This window comes from Theobroma cacao, unplaced genomic scaffold (assembly GCF_053813885.1).
Source record: "Theobroma cacao isolate CCN51 unplaced genomic scaffold, ASM5381388v1 tig013, whole genome shotgun sequence".
Classification (NCBI taxonomy): Eukaryota; Viridiplantae; Streptophyta; class Magnoliopsida; order Malvales; family Malvaceae; genus Theobroma; species Theobroma cacao.
The window spans coordinates 195,720-207,242 of record NW_028291724.1 but is presented as its reverse complement, the minus strand read 5'-3'; the positions used below and the strand labels follow the sequence as shown (position 1 = coordinate 207,242).

At 32.2% G+C, this 11,523-nt stretch overlaps 1 protein-coding gene and 1 pseudogene across 1 annotated transcript; both read left to right on the top strand.

Moving 5' to 3' along the window:
* The first annotated feature begins 2,840 nt into the window (after positions 1-2,840).
* LOC18602435 (protein SHORT-ROOT pseudogene) lies at positions 2,841-4,650 on the top strand (annotated as a pseudogene).
* A 4,185-nt stretch (positions 4,651-8,835) lies between these two features.
* LOC18602436 (GDSL esterase/lipase 7-like) lies at positions 8,836-11,281 on the top strand. The gene is made up of 5 exons (XM_018119080.1): positions 8,836-9,157; positions 9,661-9,791; positions 10,059-10,295; positions 10,527-10,779; positions 11,064-11,281. Exons 1-5 carry the CDS (start codon positions 8,836-8,838, stop codon positions 11,279-11,281), a joined length of 1,161 nt encoding a protein of 386 aa, XP_017974569.1.
* Positions 11,282-11,523: the final 242 nt, after the last annotated feature.

The window sequence follows — 11,523 nt, the reverse complement described above, 5'->3', positions numbered from 1 at the left end:
GTGTGAACCCTATAATGCAGTGGAAAAATTCTCTAAAATTGTTGAACATCACTTGTTGTTTATAATGTTTACAAATCAAACAAAAAAATGATGTGTGAGAAACACAGATGCAGACAAGCAAGGCTGCAAAATATAGGACCACATGAATGGAATCGACATAAAAATCATCATCATCCAGCATATTTTTCAAAGAAAGAAAATGAAGAAAAAAGATAAAAAGTTAAGGAGGCTGAGGCAAAGACAGCTCTCCAATGATTGGATAGAAAAAACAGGAACCTCTTACCTTGTCTTCTTGTCTAATCATTAGTTTGGAATAAGCTTCATTTTGATACCATTTAAATTGGTTTATTCACCTCCCGGACCCCCTTTTCTTCTTTTTTTAATCTTTAATCTTCATATAAAACCTCGATAACTAGGTATACTAATAAATATTATTAATCCCATCATTCCTCATACTTAAAATATTACAAACTTGCACCCAACCATAACTCAAAGTAAACTTTAGCCCTATAGAACCCCGCAAAGAGAATTACTTGGTTAACTAAATAAATAGATTATTTAGTCTCTCGATTTAAAATCACAAGATATGTTATATTATTACAAAAATTATACATTTGATATTAATGTTAATAATTAGAGCTATCAATAAATCTAAAATTCAAAATCATTTGTTTCGAAATAATCGAATTTAATGATTAAATCAATTACTTATCGATTTTTTATTTTTATTTTATGCGATGTCAAGAAATCGAACTATATACAATATTGCTTCAATGAGACGCTAAGATTTCCCTTTACAAGTAAACATAGAGTATTAAACAAGTGATATATTAATGATAATTTAATCTTCCCAAACTTACTATTTTTATTCTCAAATACTAATTTTAAGTGCTTATAATGAGTTGTGACAATGAGGTGCCACTTGCAACTAGCAATCGCATGCGATTTTGGACTAAGTCAAGGATTTTAACAAATCTGAGAGGGATTGAATTGACATGAAAATATATCAAGAACTGAGAATAGAACATAACAAAAGACATGTTGACATATTTTTTGAAGATGTTCTGGAAAGGGGTAAGTGATTATTGTAATGGTTACTAAATAATTATTAACAATGCTTTACGGCATGAGTTATATCCTGAGTGCACTGCACATTCCTACTCCAAACCTTTATTAAGAATTATTATGTACATAATTTTCAATTGAAATCTATAATTGTTATTTAGTATGTAGCATGCATTGGTGGCAGAAGAATGAGAATTTCCAACCTTCTCTTGGGCAACACACCTTCATTTTTTTTTTAATTTAATTAAGTGATTAGGTTACCCCATGGAAATATCCCTCCTCCTTTTCTTAGTCTCCCTATAGAGGTATAGCTCTCATACATTATCATCACCCACATACCTAAGCATTCAAAGACAGACCGGCTCTACGCTGGTTCAAGCTAGAAGTTCTTATATATATTCATATGATTTTCAGCTGCATAATGAGGTTGTAGCCATTATTCCCACCTTATAAATCTCACTTTTCCTGTTCCAAACTTCAAACTCGATACTAAAATTCTAACCAATGAAACGTCAAAAAACCACCATACATTTTCATCGTTATATCATAAAATTAAATGATTTTTATAAATAATAATAACAAGAGTGTTGGTATTGGTAAAACAATAATTATGATGTACATTGTAAGAGAGAAGGCACAAAACTTTATCTACATGAGGGAGTCCTTGTACTAGCTAGTAGTAAAGTTGACATAGCTAGATTAGGTAAAATCTTATCAGATTAAAGTGACAATAATCTTGTCTACATCAAGTATACTATAGCATTTACCATCACCTCCTTGTTCGTATTAGCAAAAGAAAATATGTTGTTTGTTAGCTTCCTTTTAGCATCGTGCAGTTCCTATGGGGAAATAGGGATTCCGTGGACATATTATATTTCTGAGAATAAATGTTTTATTCCTTTCAAACCACCCCAAATGTTAATAACTATGATGACATCAACTTGATCGAATACATATGCAAACCCTGGATGCATTGAAATTCTATGATACCACCGGTGACAATGGCCAAAAACCATATCAATGGAGATTAATTGCCAAAGAAGTAAAACATCTCTACCTAGTTCTAGGTATAGTCAAGTTTGTAATTAGTCAGAAATCTTAATCTAATTATTTCAATTACCTTATTTAATTACTCATGTCATAGGCAATTTAGACGTCCGGGATACCTAAGTAGGACTCGTCATCCTACACATACATACATACATATATATAGATATATATAGTGTGTATATTTCTATGTTGAAGAAAACGTTACAATGCCCCGCTCTGTGAGGATTGTTTTGATACATAATGGACTAACCAGAAACAAGATTGCTTGAATTGGAGAAACTCTTGTCTCCGGAAACAAGACCCCATGGCTTATTAATTCAGCTAAATTAATGCAATTTTTTTTTTCTTTCAGAACCAATAGATACTTGTCCTTCTTAGTTTGACCCCACTGTGGGTCTTGGAACCTTGTTTTAAATGTTTTGTTCTTATAAAACAGTATAAATTAATTTTAGACATAGCTAAATAGTTGTGTGTTATGTAGAACATTATTTCTTTGCATTTCTGCCAATCATGCCATGTATAGTTTATTAAAACAATAAGAAACAAACACTAGAAGCCACAAGAATATTTGACATTATTTTATTACTAATAACTCACTCTGTTTCGTATATATATAAAGAGAGAGGAGATTAAAATTTGTAGTGGAAGTTGCATAGAAGAAGCATATACTTGCTTATAACTACAGCTTAACTCCAAAAAGATATTATATATACCTTGAAATATTAATATTTTATATGATACTCAAGCAAATACAAAGAAATAGTAATAAAATAGTAGGACAATGACCACCAAATATAATAATAAGGGCATTCTAAAACATAGCTTTTGTACATGGCCATTTGTGAACTCAAATGAAATTGAGTTCTGCAAAGGTGCCTAAGGAGTCAAAGGGGGCCTCCCCAATTGATGGACATAATTACTCTCTTCACTCAAAAAGGAGGAGCGGGCGCACAACTCTTCCCGTCCAAGCAGCAGAGCAATGGTCAGTAGCGGTAGACATGCACAACACCAACAGTATTCAGCCCCAAAATAGCCACACATCAACCAGCCGTTCATCAGACTCCGGCGAGCCTTGTGCCACGGGTAACAAATGGGCCTCAAGGCTCCTAAGGGAATGCGCTAGAGCCATCTCCGACAAGGATTCTACCAAAATCCATCACCTTCTGTGGATGTTAAACGAGCTCGCTTCCCCTTATGGAGACTGTGACCAGAAACTAGCATCTTATTTCTTGCAGGCACTCTTTTGCAAGGCCACCGAATCGGGGCAACGATGCTACAGAACCCTAACTTCGGTAGCGGAAAAGAGCCACTCCTTTGATTCAGCTAGGAAGTTAATCCTTAAGTTCCAAGAGGTAAGTCCATGGACTACTTTTGGTCATGTAGCTGCGAATGGTGCAATTTTGGAGGCCTTAGATGGGGAGGCCAAACTTCACATCATCGATATAAGCAATACCCTTTGCACTCAATGGCCTACTTTGCTAGAAGCTTTGGCCACGAGAAACGATGAGACACCACACTTAAAGCTCACTGTCGTGGTTACAGCTAATATTGTAAGGTCGGTCATGAAGGAAATACGCCAGAGAATGGAGAAGTTTGCTAGGTTAATGGGTGTGCCTTTCGAGTTTAATGTAATAAGTGGGCCGAATCACTTGGGCGAACTCACAAAGGAGGCACTCGGTGTTCTTGAGGATGAAGCCGTCGCGGTGAATTGCATCGGGGCCTTGAGAAGAGTTGCAGTGGAGGAAAGAGGAGCCGTGATCCAGATGTTCCAATCCCTTGGGCCTAAAGTCGTGACGGTTGTCGAGGAAGAAGCAGATTTTTCAAGCACCCGATATGACTTTGTCACGTGCTTCGAAGAATGCCTAAGATTTTATACATTGTACTTCGAGATGCTTGAGGAGAGCTTTGCCCCAACCAGCAATGAGAAGCTGATGCTGGAGAGGGAGTGTTCAAGGAGCATAGTTAGGGTTTTGGCTTGTGACGAAGGGGAAGATAGTACTGCAGGAGAGTGTGAGAGAAGGGAGAAAGGGAGCCAATGGTCTGACAGGCTCAAGGAGGCTTTTTCACCGGTTGGATTCAGCGACGACGTCGTCGATGATGTCAAGGCATTGCTAAAAAGGTACAGAGCCGGATGGGCGCTTGCACAACCACACCAAGATGAAACAGGACTTTACTTAACATGGAAAGATGAAGCCGTAGTATGGGCATCAGCATGGAAACCCTAGAAATTGGGCCAAATTAGCAACCATGGATTCCACATGTTCTGAAAAAGTGAAGCCTTTTGCGCTGCATTTATGCACGAGTTTGGAAGCAATGAAAACATGCAGATGGAGTTCACTTTTCTTATATATCTTCTTCTCATTCATATATGCATGCTTGTATTTTATCTTATGTCGACTTTTCTTCTTCAGCTTTATGCTTTGGAGTTTGTGATGTTTCTTTTTCTGCTTTAGATCATTATTCTTGTTTGAAGGTGTTTGCATTTGTGCCTCTGTCAACTCTATGACATATCCCCAGTACTACTTCCAATTCCAATTTGGATTGCTCCCTGTATTTCCTTCCTCTTCATCCCTTTCTTCTCAGATTTTGCAAGAAAAAAATAACTTCCATATATATCTTAATAGGTGAAATTAATATGAACCATATCTATATCATCCCAATTTCTTTCTTATATAGAGGGCTTTTATGGACTATTTCTATCATCCCCATCTCCACACCCATTGCACATATAGATTTAGCATTTGTTGCATGCCAATCTCATTCTCATCCTACTCCCTTTCTCCCTCTTTTGGGGAGAGACAGGGTGGGGGGGAAGCCCAAAGAAGAAAAATGAGAATTACTGTTTCGAGATTAAGGGTAATGTATTCTTTTACATGGTATTTAAACCTAGGAATTACTAGACCTTATATAAGGCTGAGCAATTCTTTAGCATTAACTAATCATGTAATTGAAGTTGGCTGCAAATCAAGGAAATCAAAAGAAAATTTTGAAGTTCTATTATGGAATATTGTTACATGAAAGAAATTTATCAGACTTCAGTGTACAAAATTTTTTGAAATGAGAAATATGTATATTATAATCACAATCAAATATAGCCATCATCATATCAATATCGAATTAGCACATTGAAGAGAAGAAAACCAACAATTGGTTAATCACCAAAATGAACAAAGTATAAAGTTAAAGAAAATCCACATAAAGTGAGAATTGAAAGCTGATTATTGAAAAACATATATTCTTAATGCTTTTGGCAGGAATGATTAACATCTTGTTTTTGGGCTGTTTATTAGTCAGTTTTTGCGCTTTAGAATATGCCTCTTTTGTTGGGTAATGTTACTTTGCCCTTAATATATTTTTGCCATAATTTTTTCTTATCTTATTAGATTTGACAGATTTGTTAGATAAATTTAAATGTAAAATTTATCAATTTATAAGAAAGTCAAGCAATTAGTAAATGCATATTCAAAAGCAATAAACTTTTGCCAATTACCATATCAAGTGGGATAAAAAATTGTGATAAAAGTGTTAAAAGGAATAATAAAATGTTATCACTTTGCATAAACATAATATGTTTATGTATTATAACATAATAACAATTTGAATGAATTATTGTACGGATATAGGTTTGAGTGATCATTAGCATAATATTTTTATGTATATATTTATATCTATTTTAAATAATCATAAATATAATATATCAGTTTCAGATGATCATAAGCATAATCATCATTAGAATACAAACAAAATTTATACCCTCCGAGCACAACATGAAAAATTTTATCCATTTTTTAATGACATGTTAATGAATAGATGGATTTAAAATAAATTAAAAAGTGTTGAACGAAAAAAATTAGTTTTTAAGTCAAGAATGAAAATGAAACATTATGGAATAATCATGACTTATGATGCAATTAATTAATTACTCCTAAATTTTAGGTTTTATATCATTAATTATTTCATTCAAAATAACTTACCAAATTAGGCGGGGAAAAATATTTCTAGCTTCTTATATATGTTTACATGGCTAGGGTACTCTAATAGAATGCAATCTAGCTGTAGATTTATAACAATAATATTAAAAAAAAAAAAAAACAACCTCAAGCTCAAACTCAATGGCAATTTGAGACTTTGGTTTATATGTTATAGTTGAATTTCACTCTAAATATGCTTAAAAGACAAAAAAAAGTCGACAAAGTTTGAGCTCGAATATTAAAACACTCTCAAAGTTGAGTCATTTTACTGTTCAAATTATTGATAAGGAAAGGTCAAGTTGAGAATAAGCAAGTTGATTTTGAGTATATTCTTTTGAGTCGAATCCATTCAGCTTGTGGCGTTTCAGAAGATCAAAAAGAATCAGCTTGTGTGATTAAGCCTGCACCGCTACCCAATAATATCAACCTGCACTTAATTATCAGTTTTCAATTCAATTGATAAACAATTAATTATTCCCACCTATCCCATTTCTTAATTGGTAACGTACATGGTACACCAAGCCATTAGGCTAAGTTTTTCAACTGTACTTTCTTTCTATGGGAAGAAATTGAAACCCAACTCTTTAATATGTACACGCAATGAAGCCAAATATTCAGATATAAATTATTTCCACTTTCCTCTCTTCGTTGTATTAACAATAGGAAAAATCCTCATCCCAACATGTTTTTGCCATCGCCTGTCCCTTATGATATAGGTTGGATGGTTTTTCAAAGACAAATGGAGAGCAAACCCTCCATCTATCCATCTATATATCCTATTTCTTAAATACATATACGTTATATAAACGTGTATATATATTTATACAAATATACATATCTTAATGTGTATAAAAATATTGATTATAAAATTACATTGGTATTAAAATGTATTAATTGTTTTTTAGAAAAAAAAAACTTAACAGATGGAGAGAAAAAAACATGCGAACAATGATAATTGATGAATTGGAAAGTTTAGATAATTGATGATAATTTATTAAACTTGATGTTAATAAATTTAAACCATTGAATTATTATGAAGATTATATACCCAAAGTTTTGCAATCAACAAATTAATTCAATATTAACCTATTGGAAATTAATGTTAAACCAGAGAAGTGCTTGTATAAAGATGATGAGTATATCACATAAAGGGGAAAAAAATTGACATAAAGAAAAAGGAGGGGGCCAAGAAGAGACCTTGGTGGCAAACATAAGAATACCAACCAAATCCCATGTTTGCCTTTGTGTCTAGTGACTTGAACAGCATATTTGCCTTTAGTTACCATTCTGGTGTTCTCACTTTAGTCCAACATTAAGTAGTGGAAAACAACTTTTCTAGATTTAGATAAGACCTTCGCTGTTCATCATTTCTATGATACTTCGCTCATCATTTCGCCAATTATGGATTTCTTTTTTTTCTTTTTTTTTGCAATATTACCTTCTTCTTCACACAAAAGTTTGCAAATGATTGAAGACTTTGTGAGGGATAACAAGTCAATGCCAAGGAGATAAGTCTATTTCAAATACGCCTAAGAGGCCGACATCTATATCAAAGGAGAGAAGAGAAATTTGAACAAAAAAAAAAAAAGAGAGAGAAAAGAAGAGAAAACCTTTTGATTTATCCTATCAAAAGTAGAGGAACTATATATGGTGTCTTGTCATTTTCAAATTATATCATAATATATTCAGTTTGACTTAGGTATAAGTGATTTAATATTGCATTGATTTCTTAAAAGTTTAAGTTTATTTATAACCATTAGTTTTATCCTTGTTTTTTTATATATTTGAGTATTGATGTAAAGTTGTCCATAGGTCTGGGGCCTGCCCAAGCTCACAAGCTTAGCCCAGTTTGAATTACTACTTTATCATACAAGAAATGTGTTTTACATAAGTTAACAACATATATTTTTTATGGATTTAACTCTAAAATAATTTATTGTTATATTGTAGAAACAAAAGCCAACTATTTCTACCGTCTTACCTCTTAGCATCTTATTATAGATTTCTTTAAAGTTACCCTTTGGGTAATTTTTAAAGAGTAAAAATGAAAAATATACGAAAAATCTCTTGCATTATATTTTCTATTATTTTAGAAAGTGTACATTTAATTTTGTATAATGAAGTAGAACACAGAGAATATTACCTTTTTAGTATCCTATAAAAGGGTGCTATACATCAAATTGTTTTCTATTGCTTAAACCTGATAAACTATATGATTTTTTTTTTTTTTTGGGTGGGAGTGTAAAAGTCATACAAATTCTTACTCTTTAATATGACACAAGCTCATTTTCTATGCCAAAAGACAAGACTTAACTTCAGAAATATTTTGTATAACTGTTTTGATGATTAATACTTTGATTTGCAAATTTGTTACAAGACAAAAATTGCTATATTTACCCTTTTTAACTATCTTAAAATTTAGCAGTAAAATTATTAAAAATAATAACGGGATTAGTTGATATCCAATTCATCGCAACGAAAGCTTATTAACAAATAGTAGTACTATAATTTAGTTTGTTAAAACATGTTATACTTCTTTAGTACTTCCAGATCATAACTAACCCATATTCAATCATGATCAAAATTTATACATTAATTTAGTTGGAATTTATAACAAAACACTAGAAAAACTTAATATAAATATCAACAAAGAAATCACATAATTCTACACAAAATCCAAATTAACCTATCATTCAAACATATAGTAAAGTGGGAAAGTTGTTTCTTTTCATAGTTATGAGCTATAATCATGGCTAAGCTTGGTTGCCCTATCTCTGTTTGTGTTTTCGTCTTCTTTCATTTATTGCAACTATTCTCATATGGTGTTGGAGATGTTCTTGAAGTACCAACGTTCAACATTAACCAACAGTCTCTTTTGCAATATCTGTACCTTGGGGATATCAAAATTGATTTGCCAGCTCTTTACGTATTTGGAGACTCCTACGTGGACAATGGGAACAACAATTTTTTGCCCCATTCTGCTGTAGCAAATTATCTACCATTTGGAATTGATTTTGACGGAAAACCTACTGGTCGTGCCACCAATGGTAGAACCGTAGTAGATTTCGTTGGCATGACAAAAACTTTAACACCATTTACTATTATTTCAATATATTTTAATACATAGTCATTCTATTTTCTTTTTTTAATTGGAAAAATGAGAGGATTTGAACCTTATTCTTTCTAATAAAGAGATTGAGTACCAATCACAATGAGCCATATACTCATATGTTTCATATTATTTTTATTAGATATGTACTTTCAACTTAATTACCATTTCAACAAAGATACACAAACTTAATGTAGTTAATTACTTTGATCATTTCAATATTTTGAAAACAATTTTTTAAAATTTTATTCTTTAAACATGCACCCTATCCTAGAGAATTCTTAATTCGTTCTGACTTCATATCTTGCATTTCTTTTAATCTGACCAACAGTTTATTGGGTAATAATCCATTTTCTAATAAACCTCCATTCTTTATTATATAAATATCCCATTTAACAAAAACTTTCGATGTGCAATGTAACATATATATCATAAATAACTTTTTTTCTATATTTAATAATGCAGCTACACTGGCTGGTTTTCAATACCCACCCCCAATTTTGAGTATGTCGGAGGCAGACAGAAAAACAACTCGAACTGGCTTGAACTATGCTTCTGGTTCTTCTGAGATTCTTTCGGAAAATGGACGTTTTTTGGTAAAATACGTTGAAATATTAATATTTTTTTTATAGATGATTTTATCAATCTTGTTAAAATTGCATTTAATTTTAATCTTGACAACATGATTCTATCAATTATAAAGGTTTAAGAAAATTTATGATAAAAAATACTCAAATTCAATTAAAATGTTTTTGCTAGGTGACAATTAACCATATACTTGTGGTAATTATCAAATCATCCTATATTCACTTGATGAGTTCACTAACTATATAGCATTTTGCAAATTTTCCAACTCTATGTAGAAAATGAATGTGCTCAACTTCTTCCAACAAGTAGACTTGTTTGAGAACGCAACCTTGAAGGATTTGAAGAGTTCATTTAGTAGCAAAGAAAGTTTCACTAAATACCTCTCCAAGTCTGTTTTTTTTATCCATATTGCGAGCAATGACTTAGGGCTTACCTATGAAACTGCAACGCCGAAATACTCTCCAGATAAATATGCTGAATTGCTCGTTGAAGAGCTTTCTAAGCAGCTGCAGGTAAATTTTAAAAATAATCATCAAATTCTTAAAAGAATAGTTCTCGTTTATTCAATTTTTAATTGTTAAACTACTCAAAAATAGCATGAATATAACAATTTTATGAATACTTTTTCTATGAGTATCTCTAGATAATCATATGGTCAGATACTTTACTTTTTTTTTTATTAGCCAAATTTCAATAACAATGTGAATCCACATGTAACACTTGTGAGTTTGCTTTGAATGCAGAGATTGTATAAGCTTGGTGCACGTAAATTTTTGGTGAACAACGTGTCTCCATTAGGGTGCCAACCATTTAACATAAATGCAAAAAATCACACAACATCATGTGTTGAAGAAGTGAATGAGCGTATATCTATATACAACAAACTTCTTTCCAATTCACTAACAAAGTTACAATCCACTCTTTCGGGATCTAAGTTCATTGTTGGAGATCTTTACAAGATTTTTCAAGACGTCTATGCATCGCCTGCATCATACGGTAAGTTAAAAATATTTGAAGTGACAAAAAATATAAATGAGTGAAATTACTTTTCAAAGCTATTCCATATTAATTCTTAAAAATCTTAAGCTCAATTTATTCATTATCGAACCAAGTTCAAATAATGATTTGAGTCGAGATCAAATTTTGTGATAATAATCAACTCAAGTGGCATTTTAAGGTTTATTTGAATCCTAAAACTTAGCACAAATAACAAAAACTGTCTTAGATTTTTATTTTTTTGATATAGCTTACAAACTCTATTTGTATTATTTTGTATGCAGGATTTAAAGATGTAAACACTTCTTGTTGCTTTGATAGTAACGGGACTAGGATTCAAGCTTGCGCTCCAAATGCTGCACCATGCGAAGATAGACAGGGTCGTGTATTCTTTGATCCATTCCACCCCAGTGAAAGCATGCATTTCCTATGGGCCAGGCGTCTGTTGAAGGATTCCTCTGTTTGCTCCCCCATCAATTTGATTCAGTTGATGCAAGCTTAATTATGTGAACACTTGATTACTACGCATGGCATTGGTTTCATGATATCATCCAAAACCATAAAGATGCAACCAATTATGCATGCCAACAACTATTGAAGTTGTTCTTATTACAGTTGATTTTTTGAGTCCCCATCATTTGTATAGTTCGTATTATACCTCTTTTTTCAACATGTTTCTTCTCCATATCAAAATATTTCTTGAAAGATGTATATATTTTACAGTTGATATATTACCATCTCCCC